General features: G+C 38.7%; 1 protein-coding gene across 4 annotated transcripts in view; it reads left to right on the forward strand.

Annotated features, from left to right (window-relative positions):
* MRE11 (MRE11 homolog, double strand break repair nuclease) overlaps window positions 1-27,000 on the forward strand; it is a 76,841-nt gene that overhangs the window by 29,661 nt on the left and 20,180 nt on the right. For all 4 annotated transcript variants that reach the window (XM_007079032.3, XM_007079035.3, XM_007079034.3 and 1 more), the window contains 6 exons: window positions 1,695-1,821; window positions 4,747-4,847; window positions 6,240-6,413; window positions 13,143-13,205; window positions 21,416-21,632; window positions 22,829-22,912. In XM_007079032.3, coding sequence (XP_007079094.1) covers window positions 1,695-1,821; window positions 4,747-4,847; window positions 6,240-6,413; window positions 13,143-13,205; window positions 21,416-21,632; window positions 22,829-22,912 — 766 coding nt within the window. The remainder of the gene's footprint in view (window positions 1-1,694; window positions 1,822-4,746; window positions 4,848-6,239; window positions 6,414-13,142; window positions 13,206-21,415; window positions 21,633-22,828; window positions 22,913-27,000) is intronic.

The following is a 27,000-nucleotide window of genomic DNA, read 5'->3' on the forward strand; positions in this document are numbered from 1 at the left end:
TCCTTTGTGTCTTCGGTCTGCTTTGTACGTACTTGTTCTAGTACCATTCACATTCTGCTGGCAGTTATCTACATGTTTGTCTTGCCAGTCAGCTTGTGAATTTCTTGACAACCAAGATTATGCTTTTTTATGGTGATGTAAAAATAGGCCCTTCACAGAGTACCTAGCACGCTGTGGACCCCTCAATGAAGTTTGCTTAGTGAACAAGTTTTGTGGCTCTTCAGAGCAGAAGATTACGAATCAGGTTAAGCTGGAGTATAATTGAGAAAGTGTGTGAAGAATTTTGGGGCGACCCTGTAGCGTGAGCATTTAGCATTTTCTGCTATATAACGTGGACGTGGTAGTGATATAATACATAGTTGCTTTGGGAGAACCACATTGTTCTCTTTGTCAGGTTAGAAGATCGCATGTTTCTCATCTATGTTTGTCTGATACCATTAGAACTAACCAAACTTAAATAGAAAGTTGGCATTCCTTTTCCTAAACACAGTAAATTCATGAAACAAAATAACAAATATTTTTATGTATGTAATATTCCAAAGTATGTTATATCAACTAGGGGACCCATGTTAATTTTATGAGTAAGTGAGCAAACACTTGAAGTACATTCTGTTCTGCATGCTGAGGGACACAGTGATGGTAACATAGAAGATGTTTTTAATTTATGGGGCTTATGGGAGATGGAGGTATGAGGAGAGACATAAAAAATAGATAGCAAATAAATGAACAGAATGCCAGCTAGTGCTAAGAGTGATGAAGAGTATAAATTGGGTGGAGGTTAGGGAATAGTTTGGATAGGCCAGCGATGCAGCACAATGTTAGTTCCCAGAGCCTGTTTTTAGAACAGCTAGTTTAGGGAAATGATTATTTCTCTTGGAAAAAGATGTATGTATTTCTCTTTGTGAAAGTATGACCATAAACTTGTTAACTTAGAGCCTGCCTGGAGAGTGACTGTTGTAAACAGATACTGTGTTTTAAAGGTAATCATTTCTCAAAGCTAACACATTTGATTCTGTTTCTGCATGGATCTTCCGAGCATTTATTCCTCAGTGTGAGAGTATATCCCTGAGATGATAGCAATTCACTAATGCATCTAGGGCCAGCCTTTTATTTCAGTGGAGAATTTTCTTTCTGTTTTGAAAGTTTAAATATTCCTGTTTAGGGGCGCCTGGGTGGCTCAGTCGGTTAAATATCCGACTTCGGCTCAGTTCATGATCTCGCGGTCCGTGAGTTCGAGCTCTGCATCAGGCTCTGTGCTGACAGCTCAGAGCCTGGAGCCTGTTTCAGATTCTGTGTCTCCCTCTCTCTGACCCTCCCCCGTTCATGCTCTGTCTCTCTCTGTCTCAAAAATAAATAAACGTTAAAAAAAAAATTTTTAAATATTCCCGTTTAGAAACTTCCCCTCCTTTCCAGATGGTACTCCTGGTGCCCAGGCTCAGTGTTATCCTGGGAAGAGTAACTCCTTCAGATCTTGTGGGAATTCTTGCTGTATCTTGATTCCATCAAGCAAAGTGTCTTGTGTAAGCTTAGAAACCTTTGAAGCTTTATTTCCTCAGTAGAATAAAAGGTGTAACACCATCATGATTTTTTAACATGAATTATAGAACATTAACTTACTATCTTAAAAGCAGCAACATAAATAATGGAATTGGTAAACTGTTTCCAGGCCTTCATAGCTTGCTTTGTATTTCCAGGTGGACTATAGTGGAGGTTTTGAACCTTTCAGTGTTCTTCGCTTTAGCCAGAAATTTGTGGATCGGGTAGCTAACCCAAAAGATGTTATCCATTTTTTCAGGCACAGAGAACAAAAGGAGAACACAGGTAAGCCAGTTACCTTTACAGATTAAAAAAAATGCTTTTTATAGGATGTATAAAAATCAGGTTTTAGTAAAAGGAATATAAACTAATGGAAATGTTTTTGTGATTATTTCTCATATCTTGGGCAAGCTGATACCGGAATAATTAAATCTCGTCTTCTAAACATTAGATAGCCATCATTTTTAAACCTGTGGATGTTAATAAAGAAAGGGACATTTTCTCTGCAGACATAGTTTGTGAAAATAGTGCTGCTAACAGTACACACAGACTTTAGAGATTTATTGCTCAAAGTATACATTATTGACTATACATTGTTAATGTTTAGAGAATATACTCAAATTTTATGCAAGTATTTCAACTTTTGAGTATACAGGATTTAGGACAACTCGAGTCTTGGAATAAGAGGTATTTGATGTCTCTGATGACCACATAATTAAGTTCCAATTAAATTTCATAATAACTAATTGCATTTTTTTTAAACGTTTTATTTGAGAGAGAGCGAGCACATGTGCGAACATGGGAGGGGCGGGGGAGGGGTGGGGAAAGAATCCCAAGCAGGCTCCACGCTACCTGTCTTGAGGCTTGATCTCACGAACCGTGTGAGATCATGACCTGAGCCAAAACCAAGAGTCGGATGCTTAACTAACAAAGCTACCCAGGTGCCCCTAATTGTTCTTATTTTAAATGTATTTATAAAAAAGGCCATCCAACTGAAATAGTGCTGCTTCATTAGAAATACTGATCATGTTAAATATAGAGGTTCTTCTTAAAACTATTGAGTCAGAGAATTTTTATAGAAAAATATCTTTTTTTTTTTTTATAGGTAAGCTGTTTAGGTTTTTATTAACCGAGCTTTAATGGAGCTTCTGTTTTCAATGTCAAATTGTGACCAAATTTTCCATGCTATTAATTCAACCTGAAACATTGGTTCAGATATTTATTTATTTTGAGAGAGAGGGGGAGAGGGAGAGTCCACACACACGAGTGGAGGAAGGGGCAGAGAGAGAGAATCCCAAGCAGGCTCTGTGCTGTTAGCACGTAGCCCCACAATGTAGCCAGACTTTGGGCTCAAACTCATGAACCATGAGATCATGACCTGAGCCGAAATCGAGAGTTAGATGTTTAACCGAATAAGCCAGCCAGGTACCCCTCGTTCAGGTATTTAAGTGGAACTCATAAAACACTGTTTTAGGAAAAAATCTGTGTCAGATAATTACTTTCTTATGCTATGAATTTTAACTAGTTGCTTATTGATCATGGTTTTCTTTAATTGTCCATCCTTATCAATCCCTTGAGATCATAATAATACAGAATATAGAAATAGTATGTTGTTACTTGAGTTTCATCCATAGTCAGTTTTATTCTAATGATTCCTTTTTGGTTTAAACATAAATTGCAAAACAGAAGGGGCACTTTGGAGCCTCAGTCAGTTAAGCATCCAGCTCTCGATTTTGGCTCAGGTCATGTTCTGTCGATTCGTGAGTTCGAGCCCTGCATGGTGGTCTATGCTGACAGTGTAGAGCCTGCTTGGCATTCTTCTCTCTCTCCCCCCCCCCCCCCAAATAAATAATAAACTTAAAAAAAACAACGTTTTTGTGTGTTTTATTGAAAGCATTTCTTGTTATTTTGGTCAGCTCTGCTTCTTAACTACGTGTGTGACATTGTACAAAAGTACATAACCTATCTGATGGTTGATTTTCTTGTTTGTGAAATCAGGATAGTACGTGAGCCTGCCTCACAGAACTGTGGTTAAGGATTAGAAGACACACTGCGTGTAAACGGTCTTATCACAGTGTCTGGCATGACTTCATACTTAGGAAGTCATGATGTTAATTCTGTCTTGAAATTTAGAAACGATTTCTGTTTACTTGTCTCTAGTACTTTGCAAGAGGCACACTGAACTTTGTGCCTCTTTACCCTCTAGGCCATTGCACGTATTTTTCCCTCTGCATCAAATTTTTTTTCTTTTTCCTGTTTTGCCTTGTGAATCTTACTCATTCTGGAGGTCTTGATTCAAATGATATAGCTGCATTTGATATTTGCACGTTATTTTCAACCTTCTCTGAGAAGATTAATTCATTTCTTTCCTGTGAGTCATATTCTCTGTTCTTCCCTCATGTGGCACTTCCCACCTTAATTGTAATCATTTGTTCTCACAGGCAGGGATCCTGTCTTATCATTGGGTTTTCATGGCCAGGTCCAGTATGTCAGACAGCTAATATTTGTTTCCCTGACAAGAGTTACCAGCAGAGTAGATACTGGACCCTATGCTTCTTGGCTTCCTACCCAATACTCTTTTTATTCTTCACCTGCTGTTTTTGCAACAACTATCCTGCTTCAGAAAGCAGCAAAAGTGCTGTAAGCATACATCCCATTTGTCTCACAGACTATTAAAAAGGCATATACCTCAGGGCTGAGATTTAATTAAATCAATATTTTTATAGTTTCATCTAAGACATTCATGAGTGAAACTGGCTGTCTTTTTGTTTTGTTTTGAGCTGTGCGTGTGTGGTGGTGACTGTTGCAGAGTTCCAAGCTGCTGCCTTGGTTTGTAATGAGGAACTGGCGATTTTACCCAAAATTGCTTTTGTAATTGTCAGTATAGTGGGAAAGGTAAATAACATCTCGGTGTTATGAAAGTAGTTTTGTCCCTGAACATCCCTTGAAGTCGTTTTGGAGATCCCCAGAGGTCTGAAGACCACCCTGTGCTGTAGGAGACGTAGTACTTAGAGATGTGGAAAAATACGAGCTTTGAGGAGGAGACTGCAGCTGTCAGTAGAAATGCCATGTTTTTGCCTCAAAATGCCTCAAGCTGATTGTTGATACGGTCTGGCCATTCCGCCTCCACTGAGCCAGACTTGCCATAAGTTTGGGTACTTTAACACTGTAATGGAAGCTACTGTTTTTCCACGGACTTCTTTTTTCTAGGAGAAGAAATCAACTTAGGGAAGTTAATCACAAAACCTTCAGAAGGCACAACTCTAAGAGTAGAAGACCTTGTAAAACAGTATTTTCAAACTGCGGAAAAGGTAATTTCTTATTTACAGTTTACATTTTGAATAATGGCTATCTTATGATAGCAGACTTGAATTTGGGTCATGTATAGTTGATACTTGAAACGAGGGGCGCCTGGTTGGCTCATTTGGTTAAGCACCTAACTACTGATTTCGGCTCAGGCCATGATCTCACGGTGGTCTGTGAGTTCGAGCCCTGCATTGGGCTCTGTGCTGCCAGCAGAGCCTGCTTGATATTCTGTCTCCCTCTCTGTCTGCCCCTCCCTTGCAAACGCTCTCTCTCACTCTCCCTGAACGATAAACACTCAAAAATAAATAAGTAAACGTAGAGGATCCTCACAAGGTCTCTATGAAGTAAGTAGGGTAAGAATGAATTATACTCATGTATAGTTACTCTACATTAAGAAAAATCAGTGCTTGATGGTATTATTATTGTGGCTGTTGTTGTTGATGTTGTTCTGTTCTTCCTTCTTTTCTCTACCGAATGTTTCTGAATCCAGGATTTACTTTTCTCACATCCGGATGTAGTTTCAGAACTCGAGGAATATAGCCACGGGACGGTGCAGCGACTTTTTGTTGGCATGAGTATATGTCACTTTAAGATCTGGCTGTATTCGTTTCCTATTGCTGTTGAAACAAGTCTCCACAAACTTAATAATTTAAATTAACACAGATTTATTGTCTTAGAGTTCTGTAGGTCAAAAATCTGACACCAGTCTCACTGGCCTAAAACCGAGGTATTAGTGGGGTTGTGTGTTCCTTTTTGGAGACTCTAGGGGAGACTCCATTTCCTTATCTTCTCCAGCTTCTAAAGGTGTCCACATTTGTTGGTTCACAGCCTGCTTCTTCCACCTCCAAAGCCAGCAATGTTCTATTTCTCTGGCCATTTCCTGCCAGTTCCATCTCCCTCTCACCCCCTGTTGTGATTACACTGGGCCCACTTGCATAGTCCCTGTAACCTCCCAATTGTACGGCCAGCTGATTAGTAATCTGTACGCTCAATTATCCTTTGCCTTACAATATACTCACAGGTCCCAGAGATTAGGATGTGGACATGTTTAGGGGCCATCATTCTGCCTGCTGCACTGGTTAACCTAGTCTCTTAGTCATTGGCTACCATTTCAGGACCATTTATCCCAACCACTAGGGCCTCTGCATTCTTCCTGTCTTTACACTACTCCTGTATCTGGTTTTTACTTGGCTTTTTCTAGCCCTGAATATTTGTTAGTAGGCTTAATTACTGCCCATTGTTTTGTTTTGTTTTCCCTTCAATAACTAGATAACTTTTTTTGTCTTTTTCCCCTGGTAACATTAGACTATAATTTTTCTTGCTCGGATAGAATTATTTGGTAAGGAATAGATCCTGATTTCTGCATCCAGTGGCAGTGGTTTGTACCTCTTTTATAGAATGTGCAGCTCTCACTTCTAACCGAAAGGGGAATGGGCGAAGCAGTACAAGAATTTGTGGACAAGGAAGAAAAAGATGCCATAGAGGAATTAGTGAAATACCAATTGGAAAAAACACAGCGATTTCTTAAAGAACGTCATATTGATGCCTTAGAAGATAAAATCGACGAAGAGGTAACTCATTTGGTGGATAAGTCTAATTGGATACTCTCTCCTTAAAAGTACCTCTGACTTCCTTTCTGATAGACCAGTGTTTAACCTCTCTGATGTGTTTAGTTTCCTCATCTGTAAAATTGAGATCGCAAAATGAGAATTAAAAGTAGAGAAGGTCTAGAACAGAATCTGAAACATGATTGCTACCCATTAAATGTTAGCTTTGTTCCCCATGGATGGCATCTTCTCCCAAAGATCATGAAAATGCTTTAAGACAAACCGTATAGGGTGAAAATTTCTGTTCTGATTTTCAGTTTTTTAGTAAGCTTTGTTTGAGGTTTTGAATGTCATCTAGAAAATGCATTCTCTGTAAGCAGAAAAACAGTGGAAGAATCAAAGGAAAAGCTCTAAGTTTGCATAGAAATTGTTAATTTTTGCATGTCTCAAAGTATCAAAAAATCAAAATGTACTGACGTGGAGAAAATATTTGTATGTGGGCAGAAAAAAGGTTGATACTCAATGTTATTGTAGTACCTTTATAATAGTCTTAAGAAAAGTAGTAAACATTTCATAGAATAATGAACAAAGACATGAATAAGTGGTTCACAAAAGAAATACAAACAGGTAATAAGCGTATGAAAGTGGTGCTTAGCCGAGGATAATCAAAGAAACTCATGTATTTTGGGGGCGCCTGGGTGGTTCAGTTAAGTGTCCATCCAACTCTTGATCTCACCTTGGGTTTTGATCTCAGGGTCATGAGTTCAGGCTCCACGTTGGGCTCTGCACCAGGTGTGAAGCCTACTTAAAAAAAAGGAAAGAAAAATGAAACTCAAATGTAGTTTTTATTTGTCCAAGTGACAGCAATTTGAGGAAAGTGTTTCCTATGCTGCTTGTAGGGTATCAAGATTGAGCTACTGCACCGAAAGGCATTTTGTCAGCGTGCATCAAGAGGCTTAAGATTTGACCTTTAACTCAGCCCTGGGAAATTTTCCCAAGACAACAGTGAGATAGAGATTTGCATATGGAGTAATTTAAGTGTTGTCTGCAGTGGGAAAATTGGAAAATGTTTTGAAGTAAATGTTGGCACATACATACTAGATACTATGCAGACATTATTAAAAATTACACTTTTGAAGAGGATGGAAAAATATTTTCAATGTTATGTGGGGAAAGAATTCCGAAGATTTAAAACTACATACAGAATGGTGCCAGTGAGTTTTTATTTTATATATGAATGTGTGTATGCATGCAAAGAATGAAAGAAAATATTTCAAACGTTATCAGTTGTTATATTCAGGTAATGGGATTATAGGGGATCATTTACTGTATCTTCCAGATTCCCTCTAAGCAGAAGAACAAAACATTATTTTTAAAACTCATTCCCTTTGACTTTGATTTTGGTGCTTTTAGTCAGTCAACATGGTTCCTGTGATGTCAGTATGCAACTTGTAATGTTCCATGCCAAGCACTTCAACAGTCAACATAAGTATTCCACATTCTAAAATCACTCACACTGTGACACTGGGTGTATGGGGTTTATAAATTTTTGGCAGGAATGCATTTCTCAATTAATTGCTAAAAATAAAACATGACATCCCACCCAAATGTAAATGTAAAACTGTGAAACTCCTAGGAGATAACGTATGAGAAAGCCCAGATGATCTTGGGTGTGGCAATGACTTTTTAAATACAACACCAAAGGTGTGATCCATGAAACAAAGGATTAATAAGCTGGACTTTATAAAAATGAGAACCTGCTCAGTGAAAGACCGTGTCAAAGGAATGAGAAGACAAGCAACAGATCTAAGGAGAAAATATTTATAAAAGATAACATCTGGTAAAGGACTATTATTCAAAAACTATAAATAACTGTTACAAGTCAACAATAAGAAAATAGGTAACCCGATATAAAGATGGACCAAAGACCTAATAAACATCTCACCAAATATGTACAAATGTCAAGTAAGTTTATGATGAAAACATGTTCTAGGGGCACGTGGGTGGCTCAGTCGGTTAAGTCTCCAACTCTTGATAGGCTCAGGTCATGGTGTCACAGTTCTCACAATCTCACAGTTCTGACTACGTAGAGCCTGCTTAGGATTCTCTCTGCCTCTGCCCCGGTCACGAGCACATGTGCTCTCTCTCTCCCAAGAATAAATAAGTAAATTAAAGAAAAAAAATAGGGACTCCTGGGTGGCTCAGTCGTTTGAGCGTCCAACTTCGTCTCAGGTCATGATCTCACAGTTCATGAGCTTGATCCCCGTGTCGGGCTCTGTGCTGACAGCTCAGAGCCTGGAGGCTGCTTCAGATTCTGTGTCTCCCTCTTTCTCTACCCTCCCCCACTCGCACTCTGTCTCTCAAAAATGAATAAACATTAAAAAAGTTTTTTTTAAAGAAAACATGTTGTATATCCTATGTCATCAGGGAAATGCAAATTAACAGTGAAGTATACCACTGTGCACCTATTAAAATGGCCAAAATCCAGAACCCTGACAACACCAAATGCTGGTGAGGATGTGGACAAAAGGAATGCTCACTCGTTGCCAGTGGAAATACAAAGTGGTACAGTCACTTTGGAAGACAGTTCGGCAGTTTCTTAAACAACTTAATATTCTCTTACCATATGATCCAGCAGTCATATCTACCCAGAGATGTTGAAAGTGGTACGTTCACATAAAAACCTGCCCAGAGATGTGGATGGCAGCTTTATTCATAATTGCTACAACTTGAGAGCAACCAAGATGTTCCTCAGTAGGTGAATGGGTGAATAAATTGTGAAACATTCAGACAAGGGAGTCTTGTTTAGGGCTAGGAAGAAACGAGCTGTCAGTCTGTGAAAGGACATGGAGGAAATTTAAATGCGTATTACTAAATGAAAAAACTAGTCTGAAAAGGCTATAAACTGTACGATTTCAACCATACAACATTCTGAAGAAGGCAAAACCATAGAGACAGCAAGAAGATCAGAGGTTGCAGGGGCTGAGTGAGGGGCAAGAAGAGGGATGAATAAATGCACAGAGGATTTTTAGGACAATGAAACTGTTCTATATGATACTATACTGGTAGATACATGTCATTACACACTTTTCCAGACTCAGAACATATGACACCAAGAGTGAACTATAAACTATGGATTTTGGGGGCCGCCTGACTGAGCCTGCCAGGCTCTTGATCTCTCTGGGGTTGTAAGTTCATGCCCCACATTGGATGTAGAGATTACTTAAAAAGAAAATCTTGAAAAAAAACAAAAAACTACCGATGGACTTGGGTGATTATGATGTGTCAGTGTAGGCTCATCTGTTATAACAAATGTCCCAATTCCTGGTAGAGGGGGACATGGATAATAGGGGAGTCTGCATGTGTGAGTCAGGAGGGTATATGGGAAATCTCTGTACCTTCCTCTCAATTTTTCTATGAACCTAAAATTACTCTTTAAAAAAAAAAAAAACAAAAAAAACAGTAAAGCAAAAAACCATCTCCAACCCAGAGAGATGTCATGACTCCTGAGAGGGTGCATGAGGGATGGGCTATGTATTAGTTAAGAGCGCGGACTCTGGACCAAGCGGCCTGTGTTCAAAATCAAAACCCTTAGTACCTGTGTAACCATCAGTAAGTTTTTTAACTACTCTCCACCTCAGTTTTCTCATACATAAAATGGGGATAATGACAGAACCTCCGTCAAGGTTGTTGTGAGGGTGAAAACAATACGTGTAAAGTCCTGGAGCACTGCGGGCACACAGTGCCTACACAGTATTTTTACTGACTCATTTCTCTTGCTTGAGTGACTTAGCACTTTTGGTGAGGCACATGCCACCTAGAGCACTATTACATACTGTGCCATTTTAAAAAACAATTTTATCCCCTCTCCTGAATCATGACAGACACTGTCATTTCTTTCAGCTTAAACAGCAAATGAACCTCTTCAGTCCCATTTCCCTTTAGCAACTACTCTACTTCATTGGTTCCCTCTTACAGCAGAATTGCTTCAGGGCTTTCTGTATTTGCTGCCCCGATTTTTCTCCCTCCCTTTTCCCTTAACGCCCATCGTCCAGGTGGGTTGACCCCATCATTCCAGTGAAGCTGCTCATTCAGAGTCACCAGTGACTTCTCTTGCTAAATCCACTTGTCAGTTCATCTTAAATCTCAGTTGAACTCTTCTTGAAGCCATTTTTTTCTTTGGCTTTTGGACCCCACAGTCTTCTGGTCCTCTTCTCTGCTTCTGTTGTTTTTGTCATCTCTCCACCTCTTTTGTTGGAGTCCCTAGAACTCAGTCCTTGGAGCTCTCCTTCATCTGCATACTCCCTTTATAATCTCATCTAGCTGCCTGGACTTAAATTCCATCTGTTTGGTGGTGACTTTCAAAAGTCTAGCCCAGACCTCTCCTCTCAGCTTAAGATTTCTGTGGCCAGCAGCCTGCTAGACATTTCTACTTGGATGCTTAGTAGACCTCTTCAGCCGCTAACACTCCCCAATCTGAATTGCTCTGTTCTCAGCCTTTACTCCGTGTCGTGTCCTAGTGGAAACACCGTTCTTTCCGTTGCTCAGGCCAAAAACCTTGAAGTGATCCTTGACTCTTCCCGTTATGTCACTTGTGTCCTGACTCTGTAAATGTCCTGTGGCATTACTGCAGAATACATAAAGAATCTGCTTCTCACGCCTTTGTCACTACCGGTGGTCCAACCTGCATTGCTGTTTCTTGATTAGATTCTTCCAGTACCCTCCAAACTCTCTCTTTTTCTACCTGTGCTCTTCCTCCACCCCCCATTCTCAATTCACCTGTCAGTGATCCTAACATATTTCAGATCCAGTCACTCCCGCGTGAAGAAAAAGCCCCTGTAGTTTTTCACGAGGCCCTGTTCAGTCTGGCTTTCCCTTAGGTTTTTCCCATCCAGTCTGCTTGAGCCACAGCAACCTCCTTGCTATTTATTACACACACCATGCGTACTTCTGCCCCCAGTGCCTTTACAAAACACATTGTTTGCTTTGATTAGAGTGTTCTTCCCTAATCATTTGCAAGATTCATTTCCTTCTACAATCTTTGTTCATAAATTACCTTCTCAGGCCTTCCGTGGTCATCCTATTCAGATGTGACCTCTCAGCATTGCTCATCCTCTTCCTGCTTTATTTTTCTCTGCATACTTACTGTCTTTTGCCAGGATTTCACAGATTCAGATATTTGAAGAACTCCAGACTTCACTGAGCATTCTTCATCTAAGGTTTGGTTTTTTTTTGTTTGTTTGTTTTTGTTTATTTTGAGAGAGAGAGAGTGGGGGAAGGGCAGAGAGAGAGGGACAGAATCCCAAGCAGGGTCAGTGCTGTCAGCGCAGAGCCCCACAAGGGGCTCAAACCCACGAACTGTGAGATCATGACCTGAGCTGAGATCAAGAGTCAAACGCTTACCCCACTGAGCCACCCAGGCACCCCTAAGGTTTTTCTTTAAAGGCAAAGGATCTAGTGCATCAAGAAAAAGTATGGGCAGACATTAGGGACTTGGGAGACCCCAGGCATATATAAGCTCCCCATGTCGTCGTATCCACACAGTAGTCCCTGGATTGAACACCAACATCTGTGCAAAAGGTCCCAGGAGATCTTTTATACCCCTCTGGTCACATAGTCAAGCCACGCTTCAAACCTGGTTGTGCAGATTGAAAACCATCAGTAAATAAACGGCCCCAGCTAAAGGCTCCCCAGAGAAGAGCCTAGAGTTTTCTGTCTAGTTGTAAATTAACTCAATCCAATCCACCTTCTAAAATGCAATAGAACTTCTTATTTTGTTTTCATTTATTGGCTACACACACGTGCGCACACACACACTTGCGCGCATGCACAATTGTACTCCTGGGGGACAGAGTTTGTAGCTGTTTTCAGTGTATTCTCAGTTCCTATAGTGCTGGACACATAATGGGTGCTCAGTAAATAGATGCCAAACAAATTATTAAACAAATAGAGCTTTTCTCTAATTATGTAACTGTACTATAAGAGCCTTGTTGAGCAACAATTAAAAAAAAATCTGTAGTATCCCTCTTGGTTCCGGGACCATTATCAGCCAATGGTAAACATTCAGTAGTAAAGTGATCTTTAGAGGCCCACCCACTTCGCATTACCATTTCAGAGAGCCTCCTGAATCTCTTACACCCAAGTGCCTAAGAATGATTTGAGCCATATAATAAATACTTCAAGCCTCTGAAAGAAGAGATTTTTGTTTTTAACTATTTTACTGAAGTGTAGCACCCATAGGTGTTAAATTATTTTTTCTTCTGCAGTTTGATAGACTTTTTCAGTGATCTGGAACATTTCGACAGGAGGTAATACAGTTTTGCTTAGGGCCTATATAGTACAATTCTGAAATTTTAATGTAAGTCACTAGAAAAATACGATTTTTTAATCAGTGTTTTGTGAGACAAAACTGTACTTATATTTCTAAGTTTTTTGTTGTAATAGAAAGCATTTCTTTTTTTTTTTTTTTTAATGTTTATTATTTTTGACAGAGAGACAGAGAGCAAGCAGGGGAGGGGCAGAGAGAGGGAGACACAGAATCTGAAGCAGGCTCCAGACTCTGAGCTGTCAGCACAGAGCCCAATATGGGGCTCGAACTCACAGACTGCAAGATCATGACTTTCAGCTGAAGTCAGCCACTTAACTGACTGAGCCACCCAGTCACCCCTAGAAAGCATTTCTTAATTGTAGCACATTTATATTTACATGATAGGAATAAGCAACATGTTTATGATTTACTCTGTTTTAATACAGGTACGCCGTTTCAGAGAAAGCAGGCAAAAAAACACTAATGAAGAAGATGATGAAGTTCGGGAGGTAATTCCTGCTGTAAATTCTTGTGCTTATATGTCAATTTAAGTTAGAATGACTAGTAGGTTTGTTTATAGAGGAATCAGTCCACAGGACCGAGGTTTGATTGATGGACTGAACAGGGATTGGCCGAAGATAGCTGCCTTTGATTTACACCAGCTCACCCTACCAGTATTCTGCTTGCTGACATTCCCTTTTTTCCCTTTTGCTCTCCTCTAAAACTGATTTAATTGTGTGGGGGCAGGGGACATATGCAACAAGAGCCCTTATTAATCAAAATAATACATAATTGTGATCAGAACATCTTAACCAGTGTAAGATGAAATCTAACCCTACCGAGCTGGTATTATTTTGGGTAAAAAGGAAGAAACATAGGGTCTTGCTAGCAGTATTACCATAGGTAAATACACAGTGTCCTCTGGGCTTTCTAAAATGTTGAAATGGGCTTGATCACCATCAATGCTGTCTTTCTCAATCTGCAGTTTAGGAACTTCTGGTTAATGACCATTTACTTAAACTTTGGGCCTCTATGTGGTACTTGGTGAATTCACTATTGAAACATGTTTTTCTATTTTCCCATTTGTCCCTCGTGTTTTATGGTTGCTATGTAGTATTTAAAGGTTATCTTATAACTGATTTACTATTGGGACTTTGTCTTGATTGCTTTCATCCGTATCTGTTACAACCTTGCCGTCCTATTGGCATTAGCAGTACAGATGTGGAAAGCATGTGGTTCGTGTCCACCAGAGATTCACTTTAGTAGGTGAGGCAGATGTATGTAGAAAGAAAATTGTTAAACATTATCATGACCGGAAGTTTCATCCTCACTGAATTAATACAACTATCCTGCTAGTCCATTGTCATTTTCCTAATCAGAACTGCCCCTGACAGGTGGTGAGATGGAAGGTGCGGAAGCACTTGACACATCGCTCATATTAACTTTTACAAACTCCACTGTTTTCTCAGGTACAAGCAAAAAGGAATTAATGGAAACCCCACCCCCCCCCACCCCCATCACCACCACCTTTAAATATTTTTTGCCTTGTTTTAAGCACACTCCTTAGGTAAAAGTCAATACCTGGGATACTAAAAAGGAAAAGAACCCTGCCTAAGGAGATGGGGACTCTGAATTTCCTTTTTTTGTCCTCTGAAAAGGAGTCCGTTTAGTGGTTGATCTAGTGATGACTACTAGGTAATACGACACAGCCTTTAATGTGAAGCAATTTTAGATCCTGACATAGGAAAGATTAGTTATCAGATAATTCTTCAGTACCATCTCTAAAGGCCGTTAGATAGAATTTTTTCTTTTTTAAATGCAGTTTCTAAGTCTACATCTGATTTACTTCAATATCTGTCATACCATACTGGCTACTTTACATTTTAAGCTGATCCAGTAATGCACCTTATGTGGAATATTAAGGAGTAGGAAAGTAACATTTTTGGTGTTATTGTGGTTTTTTTCTTTCTGTCTTCCTATAAAAGTTTGATGACCTGAGCTTATGGTAGGGGGAGTTGCCCCCCCCCCCCAAATTATATCCCAGTTCATTAGAATATGTAGTAATGTGAAGTGTAATAACTCACTTAGTAAACTTTCTTTAGATATGCAAAGATAATCTTCTAAATGCCTAGTTTTGTGAGTTTCACTGGCTTCTTCGTGTTGTAAAAGTTAGCACCATCTCCATCGTGTAATACGGGAGATTTTACAACATAAACTAATGTTACTAGCAGTAGGGCCAATACTGACTACAGGCTTTTCCTGCCTACAGTAATTGATCAGAGAACTAAAAGCTACCACCATCCACTAAATTTCACATTCAACACTCCCGATGTCAGAGTCACTTCTACATGAATGTAGGAAAAAACAGAACACATTGCCTACTTTGTTTTATTCTTTGCTGCTTTCAAGGAGAAAGGGCAAATGGTATTTATGGAATTTTTATTGATTGAGTTTTCTCTAGGTGTATCACACTATTTCAGTTTCCATTTCACAAATGAGACTGAGACCACAGTAAAGGTTACCTGGTGGGGTGAAATTTTACCTTCAAGTCTAGACTTTTCCACCATACCACATCCTATCACAACTCTGTATCATCATGACATTAATACAACTCATGGCAAGTGAATGGCTAAAAATATAAAATTTCTCAAAGTTTTTGATGTGCAGCACATGAAAATCACTGTTCCTAAAAAGCACAGGTATAACTGCTTTACCGTTTACAAGATGGTTTTGGGGAGCTAAGAAGAGGAGGCTATAGATTAGGGATCCCTTACCACATTTATGCTTGTATTCACCTACAGAGTTCCGTTCAAGTAGAAAAGAGTTTGCTAAATAGCAAGAGTGAATGCTACAGGAAAGAAATGACTCCTGATTCTTGGATCGTGTAAACTTAACTAACCGTTTCAATTTAACAGGTTACGGAAGTGTTTCTGGGCACGTCCTTTGTGTTTGGAGCCACTAAATTCAGTTTTTCATTAACCTTTTAAAGAATAAGAGTGAATATTTTATACAAGGAAGGTAATAATGGACATGACAGATTGCATTTGGGAATTTTTCAGAAGAAAGCGCTTTTAAGTTTTGATTTTTCAGCTATATTTTAAGACATTAGCAGGTAATCGGGGTTTCCTAAGTAATTTGTTAGCATTGCCATAGGATGTTACAAATGGTCTTCATTCAGCATACTGCTTAGGCTTTGTAATGGAGTTTGAGACTTTCCCAAGCTATAACCTCCAGCCGTGGGGGTTAGCTTAAATTATTTAAACAAACAGACAAAAGCATTAGTCCTTCCAAGAGGCTTTAAAGGCTCTTGTGCGCATTGGAAAGCTCTCAAGTATTTTCTTTAAATATAAGTTCACATTTAAATAAAAGGCCAAACAGTGGATATTTGAGGCTTTGCAGGCCATCTATGCTCTTTGCCACATATTCTTCTCTGTGTAGGTGGTGGCTGTTTTTTTTTTTTTAAACAATCCTTTAAAAATGTAAAATCTATTCTTAGTCCAACATGTAGTCCATAGTTTTCTCAGCCTCTAGTTTCCTGTGCTTTACCTGAATCGGAGGCAGAGTTGATCCCCTTCTAAACTATAGTGCCAAGCACTGTCAACAAAGTGAAGAGGCGCCCCATACGATGAGAGAAGTTATCTGCACGTCATGTGTTTGGTAAATGATTAATATCCATAACATGTAAAGAACTCCTAAAACTTGGTCACAACAACAAAACGCAACTTAAAAAGTGGATGAAGGACTTAGACATTTCTCCAAAGAAGATAAACGGGTGACCAATAAGCACAAGAAACGTTGCTCAACATCACTAATCATTAGGGAAATGTAAGTCAAAACCACAAAGAGATCTCACTTCACATCTATTAAGATGACCGTTAAAAAAAAAAAACAGAAATAGAAAATAGTGTTGCAAAGAATATGGAAAAATTGCAACCCTGTGCATTGCTGGTGGGAATATAAAACTTCTGTGGAGAATAGTAGGATAATTCCTCAAAAAATTTAAAATAGAATAACGTGATCTAGCAGTTGCATTCCTAGGTATTTACTCCAAAGAACTGAAAGCAAGGACTCAGGTATTTGTACACCCATGCTCATAGCATTATTCACAATAATCAAAAGGTAGTAACAGTTGATGGACAGATAAAATGTGGTATGTATGTGCAGCAGACTATTCATTTAACCTTAAAAGGAGTGAAATTGTGGGGCACCTGGATGGGTCAGTTGGTTAAGCGTCCAACTCTTAATTTCAGCTCAGGTCATGGTCTCATTGTTCATGAGTTCAAGTCCCATGTCTCTGCACAGACAGTGCAGGGCCTACTTGGAATTCTCTCTCTCTGTCTGTCTCTCTCGCTCTCAGAGTAAATAAAAATAAAATTTTTTTAAAAAGGAGTGAAGTTCTGATACTACAACATGGACGAAACTCAAAAATATCTTGAGTGAAGTAAGACGTAAAAGGATGATTGCTTGTATAATTCCACTTACGTGAGATACCTAGAGTAGTCAAATTCATACAGACAGAAAGTAGAATAGTGATAACTAGGGGATGGGGTAGGGAATGGGGAGTTACTTTTGTATATTTTGCCACAATTTTTTTTTTAAAAGGTGTAATACCAGGATAGGATGTTTTCGAATCTCATCAAAAAAGCACCTGAAAACATTGTCCTACCAGTGGATCTGCACTTAACAATGGTTCTGGGCCTACACTCATGAGGTAAATTAGAATTCCCCAACTAATTCTTAGAAGTAATGTACTTCAAATATATTCGTAAACTCCAAAGTCTGTTGCACAGAAAAGTAGAGTTAAACTATTTTAATGTAATGTTTGAGATGATAAAATGAAGGTCTAGTATTTAGACAAAGGCAAAGTACAAAATTTGGAAATGGATGGTGGGTAATTTGTTCCAAGGAATAATCATAAAAGGGCATATGCATTTTAGATTTTTGCTGGATACCTCTCCATCACTACAGAGATGTCACCCCAGTTTACATTCTGACCAGTATTTGGGAGTGTTTATTTCCCCACATCTTTGTCATCATGATGTATTACTTCATCTTTTGGTTTTTGTTTTTTTTAATTTTTTTAAAAATATTTTTGAGAGAGAGAGAGTGTGTGAGCAGGGGAGGGTCAGAGAGAGAGGGAGACACAGAATCTGAAGCAGGTTCCAGGCTCTGAGCTGTCAGCACAGGGCCCCACACGGGGGCTCGAACTCATGAACCATGAGATCATGACCTGAGCCAAAGTCCGTCATTTAACTTACTGAGCACCCAGGTGCCCCACTACACCTTTTGATCTTCACAAATCTGAAGGGTGAGAAATTGTCTCTTGCTGTTGTTTTTAATCCGTACTGCTTTTGTTACCAGTGACTCTGAGTGGTTTTGGGTTTATAAATTATTTATATGAGACACCTGGTCATGTTCTTGGCCCCAAAATTTTTGTTTTGTTTTTGTGCCAAGGGTGTTGGTCTCTCTCACATGAAAGTGTGCACACACTCTTTGTGTGGTGAGGGGATAGCATATTTAGGGTATTTGTCATGCAAAAGAAGGGTTTTGGGGTTTGTTCAAATCCAGAATGGGTGATGAATTAAGTGCTTTTTTGACCCATGTATAGATAAACATGTGGGACTTTTCCTCCTTTGTTCTATTTATTGATTTGATAAATTATATTATAACATATCCTATTATTGCCCCATCCTTGTTATCACTTTGTGAGCCCCCTGATAATGGGTATACCTGATATGGTTTTTCCGTATGTTCCTGGATTCTCTTTGTTCACTTTAATATTCATAAGTCAGATCCTGTAATTTTCTTTTGTGCATGCAGTCCTTTGTCACTTTTTCAGTACCAATGTTATGCTGCTTTACAAAAATAAATTGGAAGCTTTCTTCATGCTCTGGTACTATGGGAATAGCAGTGGAACGGTCTGTTCTTTGAAGATTTGATAGACTTTACCTGTGAAACTTTCTGGCTGTGGTCCTTTTCAGAGGTGTTGTTCCTTTAATAGTTTTCTCAGATTTTTCTTTGATATTAGTCTGTTGAGACTGTGTACCTGTTCTTGGATCCATTTAGGTCATTTATTTTTCCAGTTACTTAGGATTGAAGAGTATTTGTCTGGATTCTTGAATTTTCTGTCGATCTTTTTTCCCTCCACTTTCATTTCTAATGGTGTATATTTGTCTTCCTTCTTGTTAAGTTAGTGATTTTTATCAATATGGTTTTGCCCCAGAGGACCAGTTTTTAAATTTGCTAATTTGAATGATTTTTGCTTAAAATGTGTTTGTTTATGATTGTACCATCATTGGTTTTTTTTTTTTATACAAACAAATTAAAAAAAATTTTTTTTTAATTTTTTAATGTTTATTTATTTTTGAGACATTGAGACAGAGCTTGAGCGGGGGAGGGCCAGAGAGAGGGAGACACAGAATAAGAAGCAGGCTCCAGGCTCTGAGCTGTCAGCACAGAGCCCGAGGCAGGGCTCAAACCACAAACTGTGAGAACCTGACCTGAGCCTAAGTCAGACGGACACCCAATTGGCTGAGCTACCCAGGCGCCTCCCCCCGCAAATTTTTTTAACGATCATTTATTTTGAGAGAGAGGGACAGAAAGAGACAGAGCACAAGTGGAGGGGTAGGGTAGAGAGAGAAGGAGACACAGAATCCAAAGCAGGCTCTGAGCTGTCAGGACAGAGCCTGACATGGGGCTTGAACTCACTAGCCCTGAGATCATGGCCTGAGCTGAAATGGGGCACTCAACCAACTGAGTCACCCAGGCCACCCCTCATTATTGATTTCTAATAGTTTCCTGTGGATGGGTTTTATTTGTCTAAACTTTTTGGATGCCAGATCTCCTTATTTGCATTTATTCTTTTTTAATAGGTTGTAGGCTTTCTTTGCAAACACGGCTTTATTTGTTTCATATGTTTTGTACATAGTATTTTTATTATTTTCTAGATTTCTACAATTTTAGTTTTGAGGTTTTGAGGCAAGTGTTTTTGCTTTATTGTAAGTAACTCCTAATTGTATTCATGGTGATTAGGCAATATAATAATACTGTTAATTATTTAGAACTTAACTGATATTTTTCTTAACACCCTATGATATATTAGCTAAACGTTTCAGGAGGTCTTGCGAAGAAGTATATTACTTATTTTCAGAGTATAGAGTTCAACATGTATCAGTTAGACCTGTCTTATTAATGATGTAATTTAGATCTCCTTTTTCCTTTTAAGTCTACTTTAAAAAAAAGTACAAGTTCTATGTTCTGTGTCACCACAAATACTAAATTAGCAAATACTGAACCATATTGCTGCTAGGAGAAAATACAGGATTAGGTTCCTGCCAACTACTGGTTCCATTTTTGTCAGCTGATCAGTACATAACCTTTTTATCTGTGTTTCTGTTTAAAGACATCTTAATTAATATATATACTGTAATTCACTAACATTGAACTTAGAACCAGCGGCCCCGTAACTCATACCTGAATGCAGCTTATCTAACGACATGTATGTCATCTGTAAGGCACGCCGCAGCCTGCTTGCACTTGGGAGCACTAGACAGCACTTGAGCAGTACAACGAATCACCAACCAAAAGCACAAAAGTGTGGAAAAACGTGGCACTAAATATGCCACCAAAAGGACACCTGTTTAAAGTGTGCGAGCAGAAACAAGCAGGCAGGGTGTCCCGTTGTTCATCTTCATCGGGGAACATGTGCGTCAGGAGACTCAGCATTTTTGCCACTCTGCGCAGGTCCACAGATGACTGCAGAAGTGTCAGGAGGATCGTTCTGGGGGTTGCAAATATAGAATCCGGGAATAATGAGGATTCGCCATACTTCATCTATGACAAGAAAAAATGAGTTGAAATCTTTTTCTATCATTTTTTCTTTATATTTTTTGTTGTGTTCCCTGAAGGTTTTTTTGTTTTGTTTTGTTTTGTTTTTTACATAGTAATTCAGTGTCAAGTCCTTTCGTGTAGTGAATTAGCTGTTATCTCCCTTTAAGCTAAGGTCGTCCACCATCATCCTGAAGCTGGATGATCTCCCACAGCCCACTTTACTCCTACTTCTGCCCTGCCTGCTTTGTTCTCATCTCCTCATTTAGACCCCTCTCCGCTTACTTTATGGTATCATAGAGCACTTAGAAATGTTCTAGCCACCTGTTCTTAGACTGAGGATTTTCTATTCCAAGCAAGAGAGACTACAGTCGTGGTCCCTTGAGACCTATAGATCCATTTTAGAGAGCTCTATGTTCCCTGACACTCTTCTCAGCCTTGTTCCTCAAACAGGTCAGATCTTTGTTATATCTGATAACTCTTCAGAGAGTTTGTGTTTTGAAGTTGGAGCTATTTCTTATTTCATTGAAAGTGTATTGTGTCTTGTTTCTGTTCTCCTTGTTACCTTTTGATTGGTTTAAGGGAAGAGCTCAGGACAGCATTGCTTTTATTTTACCCTATTTTTAATCAGAAAATCTGTTCATTTCAGAGTTAAAATATTTCACTAAACCTCACACTTGTCTTTTTAGACAGTTTCTTCCCAAGTTAAAATTTGCATCTTCTCGGTCTTAAGCTTTTTATTCTTCTCCTGATTGACATTTTTATAGCATGATTAGTGAAACAGAATGGTGTGGGCAGTTTGACAATATTAAATGTTATCTCAATGACCAGACTAATGACTTAGGATGCTGCATTGTCTGTTAATGTGTACTTTCCCTTCTCTCCCTCTCAGGCTATGACTAGGGCCAGAGCCCTCAGATCTCAGTCCGAGGACTCTGCTTCCGCCTTTAGTGCTGAGGACCTTATGAGTATAGATCTGGCAGAACAGATGGCTGATGACTCTGATGATGACATCACAGCAGCAGCCAACAAAGGAAGAGGCCGAGGAAGAGGCCGACGGGGAAGAGGGCAGAGTTCAGCCTCGAGAGGAGGGTCTCAGAGAGGAAGAGGTTAGCCCCGAGTACTGTCTTTCACACATATTCAGACTTGGCAGTTAAATGGGAAACACAAGATTGTATTCCTATCATCAGAATTTAAGTGATGCAGTCCTTTAAAACTTTGCTTTTGTAATACATAAAGTCCATCTTTTATGTAGTTCTGATATGTGTGTTTTACATAAATATTAATGGCCATGTGCACATAGGTTTTAATTTCTCTTCACTTTTTTTTTAAGAACTTCACTATGTTTCTCACACAGTACCTTTTGGATACATTTAATATCCTATTTACTCTCACATGTATCAGGTAATGGGCAAATACGAGCTGCTAAGGAAAATGGCTACCTAATGACCATTGGCAGCAGAAACAAACTCCAGGTCATAAAGATTATTATTTCTGTTACTATTGTAAGATACAAATGCCTGCATTTTTATAAAGTAGCTTCATAAAGTGTGTGCAGAAAGAAAACTACCCTAAAACAATTTGATTTTTTTTTTTAATTAAAAAAAATTTTTTTTTAATGTTTATTTTTGAGAGAGAGAGACAGAGCATGAGCCGGGGACGGGAAGAGAGAGGAGACACAGAATCTGGAGCAGGTTCCAGGCTGTCAGCACAGAGCCCGATGTGGCGCTTGAACTCACAAACTGTGAGATCGTGACCTGAGCCAAAGTCAGACGCTTAAACAACTAAGCCACCCAGGCGCCCAAAACAACTTGATCTCTTAAAGCAGTCATTGACATTAATTGCCATCAGTGTAGTAATGTGTCACTGTTTCCCTTAAATAATTCAAATAATGGAAAATTGGCCATCCACTGGCTTTCTGGTGCATTATATAAATCATTTCTAGGAATATTTTTGAATTGTTTTCATTAAATATTTATCTGTAGGAATTTTAATCTGGTAAAATATTTTAGTTAAAAATTTCCAGGGAGAGAAATCCTCATCCTCTAATGATAATTTATTTTCATTATCCTTAAATTTACAAAGTATTTCCTTAAATTTTGATTGGAACAGTATAAACCAAATGTAATAGAAGTATATAGTCTTTGAAAATTGATTAGCCTAGGTGTTTCTTGCTATATATGTCTTTGACTTTTTATGCATAAACTATGTTTTGACATAACTATTTACATTTCATTTTGGCATTGTTTTTTAAAAAACGTGGCTATTGACGGTATTGTATACTGACTGCTCACTATTCTAACAGGAGGCAGTAGTCTGGATACTTCTACTCGAAGCAGAAGTTCAAAGGCTGCTGTGTCAACATCTAGAAATATGTCTATTATAGATGGTGAGTATGGACTTCAGATGATCATCTAGCAGTTATTTATAAATGTCAACATAGGAAGACCTAGGAATCTGCCATTAGTAAACCTCATCGGTCTGTGTTGCCATCATTGGGGGGAGTCAAAAGGATTATTAGGATTACAGGATAAATTATTCTTTTAAAGGTCTTTGCCATTCATCAGAGCTGTTGAAAAGGGTGAGCCTTAAAAATTATTTTTTATAATCCCTTACTTTTGACAAATTTATTTCCTGTTTATAGAGGGATCATGAAGACCTAGAAAAGTGAGTCAGTTGGTCAGTGTATCAGCAATGATCAAAAGAGAAAGAGCTGCTGCTTAATATATTGTTTACTTTCTTATGCTGCTTTGGTCTGACTCTACTGTTAGCACAGGGAAGTCATGTAATCTGTATTTAAGAGAAATTATGGTTAGGATTCTTTAAGCTAATTTTGTGTATGTGTTATAGTCTAAAATTTGACCTCAACCTAAGGGGACCTATTTTTAATAATAGTATAAAAATATAATAAGCTGTTTTTAAATTTTGAGATCACTCTAAGTTGTTTGTTTAAAAAAGTAACATTGGGGTTTTTTCTTAATGTTTATTTATTTAGAGAGAGAGAGAGAGAGAGAGAGAGAACCCGCAAGTAGGAGAGGGGCAGAGAGAAGGAGAGAGAGAATCCCTAGCAGACCGCATGCTGGCAGCTCAGAGCCTGACATGGGGCTCAAACCCTTGAACCGTGAGATCATGACCTGAGCCAAAATTAACGGACTGAGTCACCCAGGGGCTCCTAAAAGTAACATTGTTAAAACATGTGGTTATATATTTTTGTTTACCTAGCATTCATAAAATGCATATGTAGCCATATGCATTTTATTTACGTTATCTATTATTGAGGTTAATTATTGTCTCATTCATAGCTAGGATTAATTTTAGACAGATTGGAGAGTTGGGCTAAATCTTACACGATGAAATTTATCAAATGTAAATGTAAACTGCATATATGTTCAAAAGGACGGCTGTATAAAGAGTTGTGAGAGGTATGTGAGTTTAACCACATACTTAAGTAAAAAAAACTAAGGTCAGTAAGAATGTGCAGGTCCTCCTAACTGTCCATGTTTAACGGTATTTTAACAATATTAATAGGAGTAGTGCCTCTTTGCAGCAAGGATGTTCTCCCTCTGTACTTACTTTTGGAACCGTGTTTCAAGAGGGATATCAACTACATATGATCATTCAGAAGAAAAACCATGTAATAGGAGAAATGGTAGAAGGAACTTGAGATATCTAACCTGGGAAGAATTTAGGTCTTTATATAAATTCAACTCTGTCCTGTGAAAGATAGAATACGTTTGATTTGTATAGTCCCAAAGGCAGTGGTGTTAAATATTTTTGAGTTATGGATTCTTAAGAATCTGATGAGAGCTGTGTCTCTTCTCCTTAAGTAGGTGCTCAAGTGCAGGTGCACTCATTTTCAAAGGATTCTGGGACTTCCATGAAGTTCATCCATGAGCTCCAATAAGGATAGATTGGAAAGGCTAGAAGCTTACAGATTTAAGTTTATTATCTGATAAAATGGACCCAGAAGACTTAAGAATACTTCACCTACTCCCTCATCTTACAGGTGGGGGAGCTCAGCTAAGCAATTTGTACTAGGTTGATAAAACCACTAACAATAATTCTCAAAATAGCTGATATTTATGAGAGAGTTACTGCATGCTTCTCAACAGCTCTCTGGTTAGATACTGACATTATCTCTCTTTTATAGAAAAGGGAACTGAGGCTTTGAAAAGATAGGCAACTTACCCACAGTCTCACAACTGGGAAATTTTAGAACTTGGATTAATCCCACATTCCCTAGACTCTAGACTCCAGAACCAGCAGTTAGTCACTACTTGACCTTTGAACCACACCAGTTTAAGCTGTGTAGGTCCACTTATATGTGTGTGTGTGGTTTTTTTTTTCTTCGATAAATTCAGTACTATAAATGTATTTTCCCTTCCACGTGATATTCTTAATAACATTATCTTTTCTCTAGTTTACTTTGTTGTAAGAATACAGTATATAATACAATGTGAAAAATAAGTGTTAATCAACTGTTTATGTTGTCAGTAAGCCTTCCAATAAATAGTAGGCCATTAGTAGTTAAGTTTTGGGGGAGTCAGAAGTTACGTGGGGATTTTGGATTGTGCAGGAGTCAGTGCCCCTAACCCCTGAGTTGTTCAAAAGTCAGTTGTACCACTGGTTTCCAGAACAAGGTAAGATTAGATACCTACCTACTAGTTCTCAATAGAACAGTCTTTGCATTATACAGAGTAACCTATCTAATTAATGTGAAGATAGAGTCAACTGCCCCAGAAGGAAGTGAATTATTACACTGTCAGAGGAAGTTTTCCACATTATTGGATGGCAACTGACATTGGAGGAAGGATACAAACATTAGATCAAGTAAATGACTCTTAACCTTCTTATCGAAAGTTCGGTTGCTATATTTTTCCTCAGTGATTATTCAGTACTTGAGTAGAGCTAGCTGAGATCTTTGCCTTTACTCCAAAAGCATGCTGTCTTTGATGCCATTTAGGAAATGGCATCCAAAAAGGTGCTCTTGCATTCTTGGCAGGACTGAGATAAAGCCGAGAAGGAGAAAAATCAAAATGAGCAGCATAGAAAGGATGTAGGCTGAGTTCAACAAGTCAGTCACACTTCTATGTTTGTTTACGTAGTAGTCTCTACATAGTGGGGTTATTCTGAAGATGAGAAGCAAAGAGTCTGGCACATAGTAGGCCTTTACAAAATGTTCATTATAAAAACAAAAGCAGAGAGAGATAGGAAAACAAAGTGAGTAAAATCTGTACACTTTCATGTTAAGCCACCACAAATTGGTTAGCATGTGACACAGAGGCATAGATGTTATAAATTACCCACCTGTCCCTCAGCCCAAACTGCCTTTTTTTTTGTCCTGGCTTAATTGTTTTACGTGAAGCTTTCCTTGGCACCAATGGGCAGAATTAATCACTTAAAAATGAGTCTTTTGTTGTTAGGAAATGTTAGCTTGTTAGCTTGCTTTTTTTTTCCCCCCCAGGTAGTCTGTTTTTCCTCCAGCCAGCTGTATTTGGTGTTCTGCAGTTTCTCTACATTGAATCTAGATAGGGGATTCTCTTTTATCCTGCTTAGCATTTATTGGGCTCTATGAAACTGAATTGGTGTCTTTCATCACTCCTATGAGTCCTCTCCCTTCAAATGCTACCCCGGTGCTCTTCTTTTTCTCCTCCCTTCTGGGTCTTCACTTAACATCAATACAAGAATCACTCTGTCCCCAAGTCACTATTAATCTCTCTTGTATCTTCCATTGTTTTATCTTCCTGTGCTGTATGATCTTCCGATTGACCCATCTTTTTTTTTTTTAAGTAAACTCTTAACCCACTGTGGGGTTCGAACTTACAGCCCCAAGGTAAGAGACACATGTTCTGCCCACAGAGTCAGGCAGGCTCCCCACACCCACCGATTCTAAAAAGTGTTCTTTAAATGTTTAATTTTCATTGTTGTTTTGTTTTTTGTTTTTTGTTTTTTTTGTGGAGGTAGAAATTCACATAGTTCTTTTGAAATATGCTGTGTGATTTTAAAAATTCCTTGCAGGTATTTTTAAGCCTGTCTGTAATTTTGTGTGTGTACATAGTAAGGATACTTGTTTTGTATTCTGTGTCTAAGAACCTAGTGTCTGAATGTCTTTGGCCTCTTTTTATTGTCTGTTTCTGATTCCTGTGTCTGTTGTTTCTCATGTATGGTGACATGTTTCCTTGCATGTTTTGTTATCTGTTGTCCCTAAAAAAATCTCAGCAGGAATAATTTGAGGTCAGGGATGAAGGGAAGGTCCTACAGACATGATTCCTATTTGTTTCTCCAGGCCTCTGGGGGCACCACAAGTCTTAGACCACATTAAACTATGTTTAAATTTATGACTTGAGGTTCAGCCAGCTGATATGTACTTGCAAAATCCTGTTTACATCTGCTTCCCTCTTAACTGTTGGGGTCCCAGCTTAAGGTAGGGAGGAAATGCATTAGCCACCCCCACCTTGTCTTGAGCAGGCCTTGACC

The sequence above is a fragment of the Panthera tigris genome, chromosome D1 (assembly GCF_018350195.1).
Source record: "Panthera tigris isolate Pti1 chromosome D1, P.tigris_Pti1_mat1.1, whole genome shotgun sequence".
NCBI classification, from domain to species: domain Eukaryota; kingdom Metazoa; phylum Chordata; class Mammalia; order Carnivora; family Felidae; genus Panthera; species Panthera tigris.